The 21,609-nt window shown below is 40.0% G+C and overlaps 1 protein-coding gene and 1 non-coding gene across 2 annotated transcripts; both read left to right on the forward strand.

Annotated features, from left to right (window-relative positions):
* The first annotated feature begins 2,311 nt into the window (after window positions 1–2,311).
* On the forward strand, window positions 2,312–2,415 carry LOC111559915. The gene has a single exon (XR_002741384.2). It is a non-coding gene; the product is annotated as a U6 spliceosomal RNA (small nuclear RNA).
* A 10,287-nt stretch (window positions 2,416–12,702) lies between these two features.
* DEFB125 (defensin beta 125) lies at window positions 12,703–21,260 on the forward strand. The gene is made up of 3 exons (XM_045055076.1): window positions 12,703–12,760; window positions 19,319–19,642; window positions 21,166–21,260. Exons 1-3 carry the CDS (start codon window positions 12,703–12,705, stop codon window positions 21,258–21,260), a joined length of 477 nt encoding a protein of 158 aa, XP_044911011.1.
* The last annotated feature ends 349 nt before the right edge of the window (window positions 21,261–21,609 follow it).

Here is a 21,609-nt window from a genome sequence, read left to right on the forward strand (position 1 = left end):
ATTATTATAGATTAAGAGGGAGTTGCAAAGACAGTAGAGAAATCCTGTGTAGCCTTTGCATAGTTTCTCCAAATGTTGTTTTGAATAACTACAGCACAATGTCAAAACAAGGAAACTGACATTGGTGCAATGTTTATTTCTATGTCATTCTATCACAGGCATTGTTTAGTGTAAGCAATCAATATGCAGAACTATTCAATCACCACAAAGATCTTCCTTGTGCTACCTAGCTCCCTACTTCCCCAACATCCCTAACTCACGGCAACTAACAAGATATTCTCCATTGTTCTAATTTTGTCATTTTGAGAATGTTATATACATGGAATCATACAGTACGCAACCTTGTGAGATCACTGCATCTATCAATAGTTGTTTCTTCTGTCACTGTGTAGTATTCCGTGGTATGGATGTACTACAGTTATAGAACATTTGGCTGTTTACAGATTTTGGTTATTACAAACAAAGCTGATATAAATATTTGTGTACAGATTTTTTTGTGGACAAAAGTTTTCATTTCTCTGGATAAATGCCTAGGGGGTGATTGCTAGCTTTTAAAAAAAATTGCCAAACTATTTTTCTGAGTACCTGCACCATTTAACATTCTCGCCAACAATGTATGAGAGATTCAGTCTCTCTTCATCAGCATTTGGTATTGCCATGGTTTTAAATGCTATCTGTTCTAACGGATAATGTGTAGTATCTCCTGCTGGTGTTAATTTGCATTTCCCTAATTGCTACTGATGTTGATCATCTTTTCTTGTACTTAGATGCCATCCTCCTTGGTGAAATCCCTGTTCATTTGCCCATTTTCTAAATAGAATATTTGTGTTTCTTATGAGGAGTATGTCTTTACTTTTTTATTGAAGCATAACTAACATACAGTGTTATGTTAGTCTCAGGTATACAATATAATGATTCAACAATTCTCTACATTACCCAGTGCTCACCATGGTAAGTGAAGTCACCATCCGTCACCAAACAACGTTATTAAGATCTTACTGACTCTATTACCTATGCTGTACTGTTCGTCTCCATGAATTATTTATTCTGTAACTGGAAGTTTGTACCTCCTAGTCCCTCCTTTTTCTATTTCACCCACTTCTCCCCAACTCCCCTCTGGCAACCACAATTTGTTCTCTGTATCAAAGAGACGATTTTGTGTGTCTTTTTCTTTGTTCATTTGTTTGGTTTCTTTAATTGCACATATCAGTGAAATTATATGGTACTTGTCTTTCTCTGACTTATTTCACTTAGCATAATACTCTTTAGGTCCATTCACGTAGTTGCAAATGGCAAGATCTCATTCCTTTTTACAACTGAGTACCATTCCATTGTGTATACATATATCACGTCTTTTTTCTCCATTCATCTATTGATGGACACTTGGGTTGCTTCCATATCTTGGCTAATGTAAATAAGGCTGCAGTAAACATAGATGTGCATACATCTTTTCAAATTGGGTTAATATCCAAAATATATTAAGAACTTATACAACTCAACACACACACACACACACACACACACACACACACACACAAATAATAATCCAATTAAAAATGGGCAGAAGACCCAAATAGACATTTTTCCAAAGAGGACACACAAATGCCCAACAGACACACGAAAACATGCTCAACATCACTCATCAGTAGGACAATGCAAATCAAAAACCACAAGGAGGTATCACCTCACACCTGTGAACAACTAAAATCAAAAAGACAAGAAGCAGCAAGTGTTGGTGAGGATGTGGAGAAAAAGGAATCCTTGTACACTGTTAGTGGGAATGCCACTATGATCCAGAAATGCCACTTCTGGATATTTACTCAAAGATAATGGGATATTTTTAATTATTGCATTTTGAGAGTTGTTTATGTACTCTATTCGAGTTCTTTGTTGGCTATGCGGTGGGCAAATAACATCTTTCAGTCTATGATCTCTTTTAATCCTTTCCATTTTTTTTTTTATTCATTACCACACCTAGTTACGGTTTTCTTTTTTGACCTTTTCTGTGGTGGCAACATTTAAGATCTAGTCCATTGGCAAATTTGCAGCATAGAATACAACAGTGTTAACCATAGTCACGTTGTTGTGCAACAGAGCTTCAGAATTTACTCATCTCGCATAATTGAAATTTTGTACCTCCTGAAACCATCTCTCCACTCCCCCTGCCACACAGTCTGACTACTGAGAGCCCACATGTAAATAAGGTGGTGCGGTATTTTTCTTTTTTTCATCTGGCTTATTTCACTTAGCATGATGTCTTCTGGGTTCACGCACGTTGTCAAAAAATGGCAGGACTTCCTTCCTGATTATTGTGCTCGCTTCACCAGCACATGTATTAAAATTGGAACAATGCAGAGATTAGCACAGCCCCTGCACGAGGATGACACACAAATTCATGAAGAAAAGTCTGATCATTATTCCACTTTATATATACACACTTTCTTTAGCCATTCTACCGTCAACATACATTTGGATTATTTCCACACCTTGGCTATTGTAAATACTGTGAAGAACATGGGAATGCAAATATCTCTTCAACAGAATGATTTCATTTCATCCAGCTCTATATCCCGCAGTGGGATTTCTGGATCGTATGAGAGTGCTATTTTTCATTTTTGGGGGGAGAAACTACCACACTGTTTTCCACAGTGGCTGCACAGTATTTGACAATATCACCTTCTGTCTGTGAACACAGGATATCTTTCCATTTATTTCTGTCTTCAATTTCTTTCTTTCTTTCATCACTTTGGCCCATGATTATAAGACGGCTACCTCGCCTCCAGCAACATGACTGTGGTTCAAGCAGAGGGAAGTGGCAGGACAAAAGCTAATGGGTACCTGCCACTTGAATCTTTGCCCCGTCCCTCTGAAGTATCTTACAAGATCCTCCACCAAAAATATTCTGCTTAACATCACTGACCAGAATTGCATCACGTTTCACCACTCTGTGTTTGCCAGATTTGGAAAAGTTGTTGACATGGGCGTGCCGCTGCACCTAAACTATCATCCAGACACAACAGGCCGTGCTAAGGAGCAAAGAGGCGGAAATGCCCAGAGCGCGCTCACTCCTCAGCAGATAGCACCAGGCACACGGAGTTCTCCAAGAATGACGGCATCCCTGTGGGGCCAAACTAACGATCCCGTTCTTGGAACATCGAGATCTAATCGTGCTGGCGGCCCGCAGGCACACCCCAAGCTCTGTGGAACATCACACTGGGTCAGGTGAGGAACCGCATGTTCAGACCACCCCCCGGGAGCAGAGCAGGCTGGAGACGTGGCAGGTGGAAGAGCTCCGTGGACAGGTGATCAAGCGGCACCACTGAGAGTTCAGGAAGCTGAAGAATTTGGGCGACCGGTACCAGTCTGCAGCCCCTGGAACACACGGGGGCTTCTCAGAAAGCCTGTCATCTCAGGACACAGTATGTGGCCAGGCAACACTCTGAGCATCGGTGACAAAGTATGCAGGGGCAAAGTTCTTTTATGCAAGCTGCCTATGGCCCTGCTCACTGCTTTGACCTGTTACCACCTACGTTTCTTTTTGTTAGCTTTTGATTTAGCAAATAATTCACAGAGATAGGCTCACTAGCTTCCAAATCAGAAAGTGATTACCTTGATTTACGTGCAAAGATACTTGAAGAAAAATGTAAAAAATCTATATGTCTTAAACAGATCATCCAATATATGTTCCAGAAAACTAATGCTACAAGGTAAAATGGTATATTGAATTGCTGCTATTATTTAATAATTAATGACTATAATTTGCCTACATTAGTTATCATCTATTTTCTTCTGTAGTAAATGAGGGTGTATCTCACTTATATCTTATCACTGGAACCTTATTCTTCCTTCTACAATGTGAACTCATTACTTGCTAGACAGGGTACAGGGATGTCATTTTAGAATTTTCATTATGGGGCGCCTGGGTGGCTCAGTCAGTTGAGTGTCCGACTTCGGCTCAGGTCATGATCTCACGGCTCGTGAGTTCGAGCCCCGCGTCGGGCTCTGTGCTGACAGCTCAGAGCCTGGAGCCTGCTTCTGCTTCTGTGTCTCCCTCTCTCTCTGCCCCTAACCCCCTCACATTCTGTCTCTGTCTCTGTCAAAAATAAATAAACATTAAAAAAAATTAAAAAAAAAAAGTTTTCATTATTATGGGGCACATGGATGTCTCAGTCAGTTGAGCGTCCAACTCTTGATCTTGGCTCAGGTCATGATTTCACTGTTTGTGGAATAGAGCTCTGCGTCAGGCTCGGCGCTGACAGGAGCCTGCTTGGCTCTCTCTCCCTCTCTCTGCCCCTCCCGGCTCGGGCTCTTTCTCTTTTTCAAATAAATAAACTTAAAAAAAATAATTCTTATTATTAAACTCCTGGGTTGGCATAAATATTCTTGGGTGCTGTGTTTGCATATAAAAAAATTACTCCATCTTTCTGCTTATGTACCTTTTATAAAGAGAATGAAGCAGGAAATTTCAGTGCCATGCATTCCAAAAATATGTTTTTCTATATTCATAAACATCTTATATCAAAAGCTAGTTGAGGATAGGCTTAACCACATAAAAAATGCTTACAATCACAATTTCTGTTCTGTCTATTAAGTATGGACAGGAAATCTAGGATTACCACACTTTGAGGAAAAGCTGCAATTTGACAGAAAATAAATTAAAACAATCAAGCTCTCACAGTGAGTATCTGGCTAGTGGCAATGCCGACACCCTTCAAGACTTTCTTCCTAACAAAGGTCTAGTCTCTAGGGAGAAAGAATTTCACAGAAGGCAATTCCGAGACTTTATCCCGGATGAAAGGTATTGGGGTGCCCGGGTGGCTCAGTCGGTTAAGCGTCTGACTTGGGCTCAGGTCATTATCTCACAGTTGGTTGGGTTCGAGCCCGGATCGGGATCTCTGCTGACAGCTGAGAGCCTGGAGCCTGCTTCCAATTCTGTGTCTCTCCCACTCATGGTCTCTCCCTCCCCCCCATCCCCCCGCCTCAAAAGTGAATAAAGATTTTAAAAAATAAAAAAAAAAAGAAAGGTATCTTGCCCACTCCAACCTGCTCTAAACTTATTTCATCTAAGGAAAAAAATAGGCGACAGGGAAGATATCTTCAAGGAAATACATTGGGGGCACTGTTCTCAGGGAAGGGAGTAACAGATGGGCAAAAGAGTATATGCTGGGAAAGGGGACAGAAATACTGGTGAAGGTCACAGCCCTGAGACATAGCCTCAGTAAAAGTATGGGACAAAATCAGAAAAATTTAGATCTTTTTCCTTCTACCACACTGTACCAATATACCAAAAAACCTTCAGTATGTTAACAGTGGATTTCAGCTGAAAGGGCTGAACACAGACTCTTGGTGTTTCTAAGCAGACTTAGATCGTTTAAAAAGATATAATTAAAACTCCAGGTCAAGCACTTAAAACAATGTAAAAATAAGTTTAAATGATATGCCAAGAGGGGCGCCTGGGTGGTGCAGTCGGTTAAGCGTCCGACTTCAGCCAGGTCACGATCTCGCGGTCCGTGGGTTCGAGCCCCGCGTCAGGCTCTGGGCTGATGGCTCGGAGCCTGGAGCCTGTTTCCGATTCTGTGTCTCCCTCTCTCTCTGCCCCTCCCCCGTTCATGCTCTGTCTCTCTCTGTCCCAAAAATAAAAAATAAAAACGTTGAAAAAAAAAATAAAAAAAAAAAATGATATGCCAAGAGACAGAGAAAGAAAATGCAACCATGCAGGGCCATAGGCAACTTGCACAAAAGAACTTTGCCCTTGAATACTTTGTCACCGACACTGAGAGTGTTGCCTGGCCACATACTGTGTCCTGAGATGACAGGCTTTCTGAGAAGCCCCCGTGTGTTCCAGGGGCTGCAGACTGGTACCGGTCGCCCAAATTCTTCAGCTTCCTGAACTCTCAGTGGTGCCGCTTGATCACCTGTGCACGGAGCTCTTCCACCTGCCACGTCTCCAGCCTGCTCTGCTCCCGGGGGGTGGTCTGAACATGCGGTTCCTCACCTGACCCAGTGTGATGTTCCACAGAGCCTGGGGTGTGCCTGCGGGCCGCCAGCACGATTAGATCTCGATGTTCCAAGAACGGGATCGTTAGTTTGGCCCCACAGGGATGCCGTCATTCTTGGAGAACTCCGTGTGCCTGGTGCTATCTGCTGAGGAGTGAGTGCGCTCTGGGCATTTCCGCCTCTTTGCTCCTTAGCACAGCCTGTTGTGTCTGGTTGATAGTTTAGGTGCAGCGGCACGCCCATGTCAACAACTTTTCCAAATCTGGCAAACACAGAGTGGTGAAACGTGATGCAATTCTGGTCAGTGATGTTAAGCAGAATATTTTTGGTGGGGGATCTTGTAAGATACTTCAGAGGGACGGGGCGAAGATTCAAGTGGCAGGTACCCATTAGCTTTTGTCCTGCCACTTCCCTCTGCTTGAACCACAGTCATGTTGCTGGAGGCGAGGTAGCCGTCTTATAATCATGGGCCAAAAGCACTTGCGAGGAGTGTGTGAAAAAAAGGGTAGATGTTGCCTGGTCCCTGATGTCAGTGTGAAAGTCTTATAGCATTCCTTGACATTATACCATATGAGAAGAATAAAACCCTAATTTGTGCAACACCTTTTTGCATGTTTTTGTGTTTCACATTTCCTCCTAATTAACAGGTCATATCCAAATATGTGGGTTGCATCTAAAGTGATAATTAGAAGGAAGTTTTTATCACTAAATGCTTATAGTTAAAAAGAAAAAGGGGTGCCTGGCCGGCTCAGTCAGTAGAGCATGTGACTCTTGACCTCAGGGTCGTGAGTTCAAGCCCCACACTGGGTGTGGAGCCTACTTAAAATAAAAATAGAAAAAAAAATTTTTTTTAATTAAAAAAAGAAAAAGATCTCTATAATCTAAGTTCTTATCTCAAAACTAGAAAAAGAAGAGCAAAATAAACTCAAAGCAAGCAGAAGAAAGGAAATAATAAGGGGAATGGTAGGAGAAAAATAAAATTGAAAACAAAAAAAAGAAAGAAAAAAATAAACAGAAAGCTGATTCTCAAAAAAAAAATCTGTAAAATTACTAAGTCAAATTTCAAAACTGACAAAGATAAAAGGAAGCAATTCAGAAACCATCAATGTCCACAATGAAACATTGATGTCATTAAGATCCTACAGCCATTAAAAAAGATAAGAGGGGCGCCTGGGTGGCTCAGTCGGTTAAACGTCCGACTTCGGCTCAGGTCATGATCTCGGGGTTTGTGAGTTCGAGCCCTGTGTCGGGCTCTGTGCTGACAACTCGGAGCCTGGAGCCTGCTTCAGATTCTGTGTCTCCTTCTCTCTCTGCCCCTCCCCAGGTTGTGCTCTATCAAAAATAAATAAATATGTAAAAAAAAAAAAAAAGATAAGAAAAGAAGAGTGCCTAGGTGGCTCAGTCAGTTGAGCCTATGACTCTTGATTTCAGCTCAGGTCATGATCTCACAATCATGAGATCGAGCCCCACGATGACCCCCCCACCACCACCACCACCAATAGATGTGGAGCCTGCTCCTTTCTTTCCCTCTGCCTCTGCCCCTCTCTAGTTTGCACGAGCATGTGTGCTCTCTTTCTCTAAAACAAATAATAATAATAATAAATAAGATGGGAAAACCACAAGAAATTTTTCACTCAAAAATTTTACAACTTAGAAGAAACAGGTCAATTCTTCAAAAACCAAAAACAATTTAAACTCGATCCCGATGAAATAGACCACCTGACTAGTTCTATAACCATTAAAGAAATTGGATTTCTAATTTAAAAGCTTTCAAACAGTAATCTCCAGGCCGAAATGCTTTCGCTGGAGAATTTGACCCAATATGGGTTTTTCCCACTATCTGAGGGTAGAATGTTTCTATGAACACTTTTGTAAGCCGATGACATAAAGCAAAGATGCAATTACCATTAATTCATATGGAGAATTTGTTGAGTGTTTCCACACCGAAAGATAACCTTTCTTAGTCTTTATATCTTAGTCTTGATATCTTGGGACACAGCCTGCTAAGGGATGCACAAAATCCAGACAAAGCCCAGATGCTCAGAGACATAGTGCAAAGCCATGGCAACTTGATGCTGAGATACTGAGTGTAGTTCCCAGGGCAGCAGCGTGGTGGGGCTATTCTGGTGCCTCAATAATGACTCATTGCAAAGCAAATGCGTAACTGATCACTATTTTTGCTTTTCGCCTTTTGTAACAGCAAAAATCCTCTTCAGATTTCTTTGTTAGCAAAAACAGGTACTAATGTAGGTCTTTCATAAAAGCAGAGTGGTGTGACCCAAACTTTCATATAGTGAGGGATACCTGTATGTACAAAGATTTAATCTCCCCCAGAAACTAGAAGAGAAGAAAGTACTTCCTAACTCATTGTGATATCAGCATTACCCTACTACCGAAACTAGAGACATTTCTAAAAACAAAAACTACAGACCAAATGCCCTTGTACACTTACATGCAAATACCTCAGTAAAATATCAGCAAATAGAATCCACAATGTATAAAAAAATCAGACACCAGGACCAAGGGGAAACTATTTCAGGTATGCAAGATTGGTTTCATATAATTAAAAAAATAAAAAAAAATCACATAACCATATCAATAAGGAGATTATAAAAATAATATGAGCCTATTGATTGTCACAGAAAAAACATTTTACAAAACACCAGTTCATGATAAAAAGTCTTTTCAGGTGAGGAGTAGAAGGGAATTACTTCAATTTGATAAAGAACATCTACAAAATAAATCCCTCATATTTAGTGATCAAAGGCTAACTGCGTTCACATTACCAGTACTGGAAGTTGTAGTCATCACAATAAATCAAGAAATAATAGACAAAGATTTAAAAGGAAAAAAGGGCTGCCTGTTTGCAGAAGACATGATTCTCTAGGTGAAAATCCCATCAAAAATCTATTTTAAAAAATCCACAAGAATCGACTAGTGAGTTCAGCTGGGTTGCAGGATAAAAGACAAGACACAAAAGAATTCAGGTTTCTACTTGAATCTGTGTCTCCTGAATTATAACTCTAACGGCCCAAATAAATGTCTGTTTGCTTAAAAAATTATTCAAAAGTAAATTCCATTTCTATATATTAGCAATAAACTTACAGAAACTGGAATTTAAAGACAGTAGTAATTACAGTCACTCCCAAGTAAATGAAATACTTAGGTATACTTTTAAAGAAACAAGTTTAGGGGCGCCTGGGTGGCTCAGTTGGTTAGGCGTCCAATTTCCGCTCAGGTAATGATCTCCCAGTTCCTGAGTTCGAGACTGGCATCAGGCTCTGTGCTGACAGCTCAGAGCCTGGAGCCTGCTTTGGATTCTGTGTCTCCGTCTCTCTCTGCCCCTCCCCCACTGTCTCTGTCTCTCTCAAAAACAAATAAAACATTAAAAAGTTAAAAAAAAAAAAACAAGTTTAGGATCTGAATGCTGAAAATTACGAAATTCTGATGGAAGCAAAACAAACCTAAATATGCAATGAGTCATACTGTGTTTACGGATTAGAAGACTTCACATTGATCTATAGGGTTAGTGAAATTCTTATCTAATCTAAGCAAGATTTTTTGTAGACATAGACAAGTTTGTTATAACATTGATACACAAGAACATCAGCCCTACCATCTTGACAGAGTATAAAGTATAAAGTATCATTCCATCAGAGAGCAAGGCTTAGGTACAGCTGTGTTGTATTAGTGGAGGGATTGGTGGAACAAATTACAGGATCTAGAAACAGATCAGACAAATATGCTCAACTGACTTTTGGCAAGGCCATAGTGAATGAAAGGTGGGACCCTTATGATGATGGAACTGCTCTGTATCTTTTGAGTGTGGTGGACACACAAACCTCACGTGTGGTAAAACTGCACGGAACTGCAAACACACGCACTATCACAACACACACAGGCGCACACAAATGATTACAAGTAAAACTGGGGCATCAGAATGAGATTGGGGGGATGCATCAGTGTCACCATCCTCGTTGAGACTGTACTATAGGCTTACAAGATGTGACCATTGGGGGACACGAGATCAAGGGCAAACAGGCTCGCTCTAAATTATTTCTTACAAGTACCTGTGAGTCTACAATTATTTCAGTTAGAAAAATACTGGCAGGGGCACCTGCGTAGCTCTGTCATTAAGCATCTGACTTCGGCTCAGGTCATTATCTCACGATTTGTGAGTTCGAGTCCCACATCTGGACTTGAGCCCCACTTCAGGGGAGCTCGAGCCCCGCCTTGGATGAGCTCAAGCCCCGCACTGGGTGACCTCCAGCCCCGCTTCAGGTAAAACATGAGCCCCACTTTGAGTGAGCCCCACTTCTCTCTCCCTCTCTCTCTCCCTCTAGTGGGATTCTCTGTCTCTCTCTCTGCCCCTCACTCACTTGTGCCCTCTCCCTCCCTCTCTCTCCCTCTCTCTCAAAAATAAAAAATAAAAAAAAAATATTGGCAGATGGAATTGGGCAATACATAAAAAGAATTAAAGTCATGACCAGGTGGGATTTGATGCAGAATGAAAGGTGGTTAAATATTTGAAAATCATGAATATCACCTAACAAATCAACAGGCTAATAGAAAAAAAATCAAATGATCCAATCAATTGATGTATAAATAGCATCTGAATAAGTTTCAAATGCATTCATGATAAAAACTCTAAGAAAACTAAGAATGGGGATACCTGGTTGGCTCGGTCGGTTGAGCATCCGACTCTTGATTTTGACTCAGGTCATGATCTCATGGTTTGTGGGATCGAGCCCCACATCAGGCTCTGTGCTGACAGTGTGGAGCCTGCTTGGGGTTCTCTCTCTCTCCCTCTCTCTCTCTCTACCCCTCCCCCCACTCATGCTCGTGTACATGTGCTCTCTCTGAAAATAAATACATAAACATTAAAAAACACTAAGAATGTAGGGAAACTTTCCTAACTTGATTAAAAAAATCTACAAAATACCTACAGCTAATGTTATACTTAATGGTAAAAGAATGACTATCTCTAAGATCACAGAAATGCAAGGATACTCACACTCACCATTCTTATTCAATGCATTCTGAAAATTCTACTCAACATGGTAAGACAAGAAAAGGAAATAAAAGACAGCGTTTGGAAAGGAAACAAGAAAACTGTCCTCATTTGCAGCTGACATGGTAGTTTATGTAGAAAAGACCAAGGAATCTATAAAAAAAAAAAAAAACTCCTAAAACTACTGAGTTGAGCAAGGTCCAGGATACAAAATCAACACATAAAAATGAATTGTATTGCTGTATACTAGTAAGGGTATGTGAATGCTGAAATTAAAAGTTTCAAATTATACTTACGTGAATGTTGAAATTAAAGGTATTAAATACTTAGGTGGAAATTGAAAAATATTTTAAATCTCGTATCCTAAAAACTACAAAACACTGATGCAAGCAATAAATGCTAAGTGAAGTAAGTCAGCCAGAGAAAGACAAATACCATATTGTTTCACTGCTCTGCACAATTTAAGAAACAAAACAAATGGACAAATTAAAAAAGAGACAAACCAAAAGCAGACTCGTGACTTTAGAGAACAAACTGGTGGATGCCAGAGGGGAGGTGGATGGGGAATGGGTGAAACAGGTGATGGGAATTAAGAGTACTTTTATCTTGATGAGCACTGAGGAATGTACGGGATGGCCGAATCACTATATTGTACACCTGATACTAACATGACACTGTATGTTAACTGTACTGGAATTAAAATTAAAAAGAAAGAAAACAAAAACAAAAACAAAAAAAGGACAGAAAGAAATTTAAAAGACACTTAAATGAAGTGGCATAGGCATACCTGTTCATGGACTAGAAGACTCAACATTTCTCCCCAGACTAATACACAGGTACAACTCAATTGCTATCATAATCCCAGGAAGATCTTTTGTGGATATGCACAAGACTATTCTAAAATCTGTATTGAAAAGCAAAGGAACCGGTATATAGCTAAAAAAAATTTTTTAAAGAAGAATAAAGCGAGAAGAATCAGTACACTATCTTAGGACATATTATACAGTTACAGTAATCAAGAGTATGTTGTTTCGTCAGAGGAACAGGCACATAATCAATGGAAGGTAACAGAGAACCACGTATGGCCGAGTAAGTTTTGACAAGTTTTGACAAATTGCCAAAGCAGTTCAATGGAGGAAGGACAGTACTTTTAATAAATCGTTACGGCAAAAATTGAATATCCACAGTAAAAAAGGAATCCATCTCAAACTAAACTTCAAAACTTAGACAAAAATGAATACAAAATGGATTTGGCAATCATTCAGATGGAGAGGAGGATACTCTAGTGGAAGTCATAAGCTATTTGTCTGAAATAAGTGGGATCTTCATGTAGCATTCTGCTACCATTGGTGTATATATATGATGCTGCATATAGACAGAGGAGAAGTAATTGGCCTTATCTAGGGTTAAGGAGAACAACTTCCTGGGAGTTGTTTCTTTCCATCAGACCCTATACTTCCTCAGGATTATAACTCATTTCACAAGGCCTCAATTTCCTTTAAAAGTTTCTAGAACAGAGCATGATTTTGTCATGCACACTCAGTGGTGCAAGTTAATGGTTTGGTGTTCTGGATGGTGTCCCCATTTCTGGTTCATCACCCACGATAGGCAAGTAAAGGTGACTATTTAGAGTCCTAGCTGGGCAAAGTGCTCTGGATTCCTCAGGACACAGATATTCCTCTCTGCAAGAAGCCATGAACCTCCTGATGCTGGCCTTCATTATATGTGGGTTTCTAAATCTGGTGACCAAAGGTAATGGAACCCTACAACATAGGCACAATGGAACTAGAATGTTGTTGACCTTGGGCTTTCAGGTATCTTGAGGGGAAAAGAGGGTCTTCAGGAAAAGCCTTGGGCCAATAAAGAACCACAAAAATGGTCTCATTATGGCAGCTCAATGTCCCTACTCTCTAAGACTCTGTTGGAGGCACCTATCATGTTAGGGTATCTTCTTCTTTTTTTTTTTTAATCTTCTTGGCCATGATGTATTTTTTTCTATTGTTTTTTTTTAACGTTCACTCATTTTTGAGAGAGCACAAGCAGGGGTGAGGCAAAGAGAGAGAGAGAGAGGAAGACACAGAATCTAAAGCAGGCTCCAGGCTCTGAGCTGTCAGCGCAGAGCCCAACGTGGGGCTCAAACTCACGAACAGTGAGATCATAACCTGAGCTGAAGTTGGACACTTAACCTACTGAGCCACCTAGGCGCCTCATGTTGGGGTATTTTCTGAGACATTTCTCTAAAGGCATGAATTTCCTCAATCTTCTGAGCAGCTCTTGCTAGCTCTCTCTATAACTAACCAGTGTTAACCAGTGAAATAGTAAGCTTCTCATATTAGATCGATATGAATGGGCTTATTCCTGCTTTTTAGTAATGCTGCTTTTGAGAATTATCCACTTTTATTGAAAAGCAATACTTGCAATTGATGGAAAGTATCAGGCACTTGATAGGTTTATATGAGTTTAAGTACTCTCTTACCCTAGAGTAATATTTCTGCAATCTTTCTCTCAGAATCCCTCAATCTTACCAATTTCTTGTATATCCTAGCAGAGATAGATAGATAGATAGATAGATAGATAGATAGATAGATAGACCGATCTTAGATTTTTTTTTCTTTTTTAGATCTTAGATTTTTAAAAACCCAGTATAAATGAACCATGTGGATTCTTCTGCAAGGTACAACTAATATGTCTTAAAAATTTGTTATCAATATAGAAACTTACTTTATTGTTATTAATGGATGCACAAGACTTAAAGAAGGTGGGTGAATTTCTGATTATGAACTATTTGCTGACATTTTGAAAAGTTTTGAAGCAGTAAAGAACTAAAAATAAAGTTTTGTTTTGTTGCTCTCCCTCAGACTTCTTGGATACTGTGTGAATAAAAATGTGTAGCCTACTTTTAAATTTTCTATTATAATGTAAGTATTTTCCCATGTATTAAATATTTTCCAACAACTGAATTTTCAATAATTGCACAAAATTTCATTGAATGGATGCTCTGCAAATCATTTATCCAATCTGATAATTGGACATTTATGTCCTTATTTTTGCTAATAAGTATATTTATGTTATATTTACAAATTAGTTCTATATAACCATTCTCAGCCATAAATCAAAAATTTTAAATGAAGGATAATATTTAAAGATGTAATTGTTTCTACTTCATTCAGTATGGAGAAGTCAAACTTCATATATATTTATTGTGTATTTTAATTTGTCTACAAATTGTGTGGTTCTGCCTGTTTTTCCTTTTTATTTGGGGGGGGGTAGCTTTTATTCCGGTTGATTTATAGATCTTCCCTTATAGGTTCCGTTTTGAAATTTAACTACTTAATGTATGTGAGTTTATTTTTGTATTTTCAAGTAAGAGAGCATCTGATGGTTTTGTGAAGTAACTTTTTACTAAGCCAAGTTGTCCATCAATGTCAATGGCTGTATTTAACTTGGTGCCATCTGATCCTGCATCTGGTATGTTTTAGGCAGAATTCACACGCGGGAAAATGTTTTGGCGAATGGCTTATGTGCCCAAAATGATACAATTGTTATTCATATTCTTTAGTTTTATGATTTTAAGATATTGGTGGTGGAGGTCACAAGTTTTAACAACATAATTCCAGACTGAGGACCTTTGGGGAAAAAAACCAAAGCTGCTGTCATTCTAAACAAAAATACATTCGATGAGAGATTATTCCCAATTGCCATCATTGCGTTGCTTAAGCCATATTCTTGGAGTTGTCTTTGGTATTTAGCAGATGGCATAATCTACTCCCAAGAGAACTCAGATTATGTACCTCATCTGCTCAAAACTCTGCAATGGTCCCCTCTTTACTCAGAACAATAACCAAGGTCCCAACAACGGCTCACCTGCTGTCTGTGATCTGTCCCTTATGAACTCTCTCACCTCATCTTCTACTCTTCTAGCCTTTGCTCCCTTCACTAGAGCCCCACTGGCTTCATTGCTCTTCCTCAGACATGCCTGGCTTGCTCAACCCACAGAGTTCTGTCTGTTTCCTCTGCTTAGATGTACTTGACCCAGATACTGGTGTGGCTAATTCCTTTACCTCCTCCAAGTCATTATTTAATTGTCACCTTCTTTTGAACCCTATGCTAACTGCTGTTTAAACAACTGTCAGGGGGTGTCTGGATGGCTCCGTTGGTTAAGTGTCCGACTTTGGCTCAGGTCATGATCTCACGGTTCGTGGGTTCAAGCCGTGCGTTGGTCTCCGTGCTGACAGCTCAGAGCCTGGAGCCTGCTTCTGCCCTCCCCTGCTCACGCTCTGTCTGTGTCTCTCTCTCAAAAATAAATAAAACATAAAAAAAAAAGAAACTGCTAGTCTGCCCCCATGACACCCCAAATAGATTCTGCTGAAATCTATTCTCTCTTACTTCTGCAAACCACTATCACCTTCTCACATATAAGGTAATGTATTTGTTTTTCATCGTCTGTCTTCCCCTGCTAGAAAGTAAGCTCTATGTGATTTTTTTGTCTGCTTAGTTCACAAATGTACTATACGGACCTAGAATAAAATCTGTATCATAGTTAGGGGCTCACACTTTCTTAAATGGGGGGCATTCAAGAATGGGTATCCTAGAGGAAAAGAAAAATTGAGAAACAATCTTTGCAGAAACAAGGAATGAAGAAGTGATGTCAAAGTTTGTCTTGGAAGAGAAAAGCGGAATGTCTACACTTAAAACTTACAGAAAATTCTAACATGAGCAAAGCAAATCGGAGCCAGTAAAAAAATAAGAGAATGAATCATCGGAGAAGAGGAATAAACTTCTTGGCCCAGGGGAGGCAACAGGAGACAAATGACTTTTATCTCTATATATGTAAACCCATGAAAAGTGCTTCTCATACATAATCAAATTAAATCCAGAAAAGGTTGTTTTGAGAACGGCTTCCCTTTTTTAATACATACCGGGCTTTCTCCAACATAGAATCTTTGCTCTAGCTGCTTCCTCTGCCTAGGATACACTAACCTTTATACATTGCAGGCAATTTGCTGAGAAATACGGTCATATTTACTCGCCTGAAAAATGATTGTAAAATGGAGCAGGCTAGTTTCACTTTATATTCAGATCCTCGTCCCTCAAATTATCACATTGCTTAGAAATCCTACCATATTTCTTTTGTGAGCCCCTCCTTCCTCTTTCCCAGACAGCTGTTTTGTACTGACCTTCCTTTCTCTTTAATTCTCCTGCTCTATTTCTCTACATGACTCTCCCTCCCAGCTTATGACTTTATCCCACACTTCAAGATTTAAAAAATTCAAATAGTCACATGAAAAGTTGCTCAACATCACCAGTCATCAGGGAAATGCAAACCAAAACCACAATGAGATATCACCTTACACCTGTCGGAATGGCTAAAATAAAAAGACAAGAAGTAAGAATGCTGGTGAGGATGTGAGAAAAAGAACCCTTGTGCACGCCTGGTGGGAATGCAAATTGGCGCAGACACTGTGGAAAACAATATGGATTTCCTCAAAAAAATTAAAAATTAAAACTAGATTGCCATGGGGTGCCTGGGTGGCTCATTTGGTTGGGTGTCCCACTCTTGATTTCAGCTCAGATCATGATCCCAGGGTAATAGGGTCAAGTCCTGTGTTGGGCTCCACATTGACTGTGGAGTCTGCTTAAGATTCTCTCTCCCTCTGCCCCACTCTTTGCTCTCTCTCTCTCTAAAATAAAATTAAAAAAAATAGAAACCATGTGATCTAATAATTCTACTACTGGACATTTACCCAAAGGAAATGTTTGAAAATATATGTGCATTCCTATGTTTCTTGCAACATTATTTCCAATAGTCAAGATAGGGAAGCAACCCAAGTGTCCATCAATAGACAAATGGATAAGGAAGATGTGGTGTATATATATATATATATATATATATATATATATATATATACCACATCTTCCTTATCCATTTGTCTATATATATATATATATATATATATATATATATATACACAAAATATTACGCAGCCCTAAAAAAGTATAAGATTGTGCCATTTACAGCCAATATAGGTGGACTGAGGGTATTTTGCTAAGTGAAGTAACTCACACTGAGAAAGACAAGTACTATATTACTCCACTCATATGTGAAATCTAAAAAACCGATTAAACAAATAAAACAAAAAAATAAAAAAATTAAACATTCAAATAGAACTTTTTCTTTTTACCACGGCCAACATTCCTACCACCCATCTTCTCTTTCCCTCTTGACATAGCTGAGGACGTGTGCCTTCTCTGCCTCAATCTGTCGAATGTGATTTTGATCCTTGCCAACCATGAAGAACTATGCCTTTTGTCTCATTTCCCTATTCTGCATTAATCTCTCCCTTGCTACTGGTTTCTTCTTAAGCGTCTTCAAACATGCTCTGTCATTTCCCTGAAAAATGCTCCCTTGGTTCCGTATTGTCCTCCAAGAACCTCTCCATTTCTCCGCTCTTCCTCACATGGAACTTAAGAGTTTTGTCTCCAGGTTCTACTTCGACTTCTCTCATTCACCTTTCACCAACTTCACTTTTCTTTCTTTTTTTTTCCCCCCCTCTCACTCTGAAACCACTCCTCTCATGGTTATCAGTGACAATCATCCTGTTAAACACGATGGACACTTCTCCCCTTATCTTACTCAACTTCTCCTCAATATTTGCCTACAAATGTCCACTCGCTGTTTTAAGAAACACTTTCCTCTCTTGCATAACCTAGTTACACTGATACAACTTTATTTGTATCCTTTTGGCATTTACCATTTTTCACGCGTACTAGCCTGATCTGCACCTTGCAGTTCTCCCCAAAGCATGGTTGATTGTGTACGAAATGCCCCTGTACAGAGCAATCCAGAAATGACAGGGAATTATGAGCTCACTCTGGGATCATCTATCAAATATTGGCTGGCCAGGTGGCAGATAAATACTCCAACTCCTTTCATTCTCAAGAAGGAGAATTCTGAGGCACTGGCTGCCACAGTTTCCCACAGGATTATGCTCTAGTCAACCACACTGGTAACTAACTCTATAACTCACCTCTTCTTGGCTTTCTTACTTTCCTAACTACCATATTTCCAAACTGATTCCAGATGGAGGAGAATGCCGCTCGGTTCACTTGTTATACTCAAATTTCCCCCCCAGGTCTGCTTTTGGAGAAACTAATCTAATTCTCCAGTGTCTCATTCTCTTGTTTTGTTCCAACTTACCTGGTTGTTCCTTTTGGGTCTTTTCCTCCTATTTGAGCTCTTAATATTGACACTCACCAGAATTTAATCTTGGTCCCCTTTTTATCTCACGTTATTCCAGCTCACTATACTTTATCCATTACTGTAGTCTGAAATATCCATAAGCAACGATTCCAAAATGTACACCTAGAGTCCGAACTTGTCTACTGAGATCCTACAGGTGTTTCCACCGCCTTTTTTGACATTCTAGGTGTATGTTACATGCCCTGAAGTGAATACTTGAGCCTGCCTCTTTCTCTTCCTTCCAAAGCTTGTTGTTTCCTCAGTTTACCATCCTGCGAATGGCAAGTACCACTAACCTCCCCTATGTCAACAGAAATGCAGGAACGCACTTTGATTTCTCCATCTTCCTCTGATCTCACATCCAAACAACCAATGTCTTAAATCTACCCTCTTTTTCCCACAGTTCTTGAAGCCCCAATTCCAGTCACCATTATATCATACTTAGCCAAAGCTTCTAACACACCTTCCTGATTCTGTTCTTTCTTTTCCCTAATCTAATTTCCACCTAAAATCCAAACTAATCATCTAAAGCATAAAATAAATTAGTTCACACTGTGTTTTGAAACCAAAATGCTTAACAATGGTGTAACATGACTGGGTGATGGCATTGGCCACTTGAAGTTCACTTCATCTTAGGCTCCTTGTCACGTTACACTTCAGACTCATCAGCCTCCTCCAAACACATGATGCAGTTTCTCAGCAGTGGGACTGAGCATTTGCTGATCCTTTCTCTGCTTTCTGTGCACTTGGCTGGCTCCTTCCATCCTTCTTGCCTTGGCTTAAATATTAGCTGTACATAGGTCTCCCTCTCTACCTCTCTTTCTTCCTCCTTCTCCTCCTCCTCTTTCCTTCTTCTGCTTTCCTTCTTTCTCTCTGTCCCCACCCAGCCCCCGTTTCCTTGATGGCATAGGACACAATATTTAATATACAGTTTCATTTTTTGGTCTCCCAATGGCTTGTAGCATTTATCATATGGCTCTAGATGGGTAATGGTTGTCAAGTTTTTCAATTAATGCTTATCATATTGGTGCTAGAGTTAAAAACTTATCCTACTCATTTATTCCCCGCAGCTGGCTGGGAAGTCAAAAGATGTTGGAAGGATAACATCGGGCACTGCAGAAAACGATGTTTTCATGTTGAAAGGTACAAGCTTCTTTGTATGAACAAGCTAACGTGCTGCATTCCCATAAAAGAAGACGACGGATACACTAAAACGCCACCACGTCCTGTACCCTTTGAAGAACAGATAACTGTTAATACGAATGATTGGGATTTATTTTCTAATTCCCCCATATCTTGGTTTGATGATGAGGTAACAGTTAACCCAACTATACCGGGAAACCTAAGAGAAAATTCTTCCACAGCTCCGGCACATTCTCTTGAGACCACTGAAGGTACAACTAATTAACATTTCTTCTGGGTATGGGACACTAGAGATATGCACTGGGAATAATATGCAGGGACCCAATCTTGTTGATGTTATTTCACCAGGGACAATTCTATTGGGGATTGGATGGCATGCAGACGGACAGAATGCTACCGCCAAGACAAGTACTAACAGTTACCCTACAGTTGGAAATGTGTAAAGGGAAGTGCATAGAAGACACAGGGGTTCTCTTTATTGGGCTGAAATTCTTTATCCGTCTTCCTCTGATGTATTAAAATATATTGGTCTCAGTGAACATTTTGTGTGTCTGTGTATTTTTCCATACCAAAAAAAAAAAAAAAAAAAAAGACCACAGTTTGGAGCTGCCTTTATGGTTGAGACAAGGATTTTGATTTTAGTAATTCCTGAACCACTCCTATCATATACGGAGGAACCTGTGAAGGCACATAAAAAGTTCCAGACAAGTCCTCCCTTTCCTATATTCCCCGCACCCCCACTTTATTGCAAGTTATGAATTTAAGTCCCTATCTGCGTCATAAGGTCAAACTTTGTTTAAGGCTTCAACCAGAAACTAACCCAGTTATAGTCAGAAACCACCTCATTCTGCACAAATACTGTGTTAACCAAATAGAGATGAAACTGTGACTTGCCTTGAGAGCAGCATATGAAATTAAAAGCTGCATCACGGGGCGCCTGGGTGGCGCAGTCGGTTAAGCGTCCGACTTCAGCCAGGTCACGATCTCGCGGTCCGTGAGTTCGAGCCCCGCGTCGGGCTCTGGGCTGATGGCTCGGAGCCTGGAGCCTGTTTCCGATTCTGTGTCTCCCTCTCTATCTGCCCCTCCCCCGTTCATGCTCTGTCTCTCTCTGTCCCAAAAATAAATAAACGTTGAAAAAAAAATTAAAAAAAAAAAAAAGCTGCATCACAAATTCGACTCATCTTTCCAATGTTCTTTCCAATCAAAAGTCCAACTTCCCACAATGGTGATCTCACAGCATGCCTCTCCAGATCTTTATCTTGTCCGTGAATGCCTGTTGTGTGTAGGGTTTCTATGCTTTGTGTGCCTGTATGCATGTTGAGTGATGGTTTGTATGGTGACTGATGAGTCAGCAAGTTTACTCTTTGATATCACAAAGAAGCAATTATTAACTCTAAACTTGATTGATTATTAATGTGTTGGGCTAAGTCTGGGATGCTACCGAAAGCCACAGTCTCGGGTGCCTAAATGTCTCAGAATCAAGAAGGTTTTTTCCTCTAATTCTTTTGTCTAAGTCAAGTTTTGTCTAAGTCAAGTTGCCAGTGACTGTGACTGCAGTTTGGATATCGGCCATCAGATCACTGACCTTTCAATAGACCTCTATTCCAGTAGATCTTAGACACCCTGTTAGGCTGACAAGCCATCCTAGCTTGTCTAGGACTGAGGGTTGTCCCAGAACTTGAGAATTAGAGTGCTAACATCAAGAAAGTCTTTAGCAAACTAAACAAATTGATCACCTTCTGTCTAAATTGCTCTTCTCTATTTCTTTGCATAGCCGACACTTCATCACACGGGTCCTATGTGGACTCTTCACAGAGGCATCTTCTCACTATGAAGGCCTCCCTAAACCACCAGTCTGCCTCAGCCTAGACTACTTTTTTTTTCATATCTTTGCTTCAAATGTCAACTCCTTAGAAACAACCCTTGGCCATGAGACCACTCCTCACTACTCTATATTATTTTCTTCTTCTTATGTTCTTTGAAATTATTTTGTATATTTAAACAAATTGTTTTTATTTTTCTATTTTATTTATTTATTTTTGAGAAAGAGAGAGAGAGAGGGCAGGGGAGGGGCATAGAGAGAGAGGGAGACACAGAATCTGAAGCAGGCTCCAGGCTCCAAGCTGTCAGCATGGAGCCCGATGCGGGACTCGAACCCACAGACCGTGAGATCATGACCAGAACTGAAGTCAGATGCTTAACTGACCGAGCCACCCAG

This window comes from Felis catus, chromosome A3 (assembly GCF_018350175.1).
Source record: "Felis catus isolate Fca126 chromosome A3, F.catus_Fca126_mat1.0, whole genome shotgun sequence".
NCBI lineage: Eukaryota > Metazoa > Chordata > Mammalia > Carnivora > Felidae > Felis > Felis catus.

What these genes read in the sequence shown, in the direction of transcription:
- DEFB125 (XM_045055076.1), top strand. Translation starts at nt 12,703, where the DNA reads ATGAACCTCCTGATGCTGGCCTTCATTATATGTGGGTTTCTAAATCTG. An exon ending in TCTAAATCTGGTGACCAAAG is followed by an intron (nt 12,761 to 19,318) that starts GTAATGGAACCC and finishes TATTCCCCGCAG; the next exon opens with CTGGCTGGGAAGTCAAAAGA. An exon ending in TTCTCTTGAGACCACTGAAG is followed by an intron (nt 19,643 to 21,165) that starts GTACAACTAATT and finishes TTCTTTGCATAG; the next exon opens with CCGACACTTCATCACACGGG.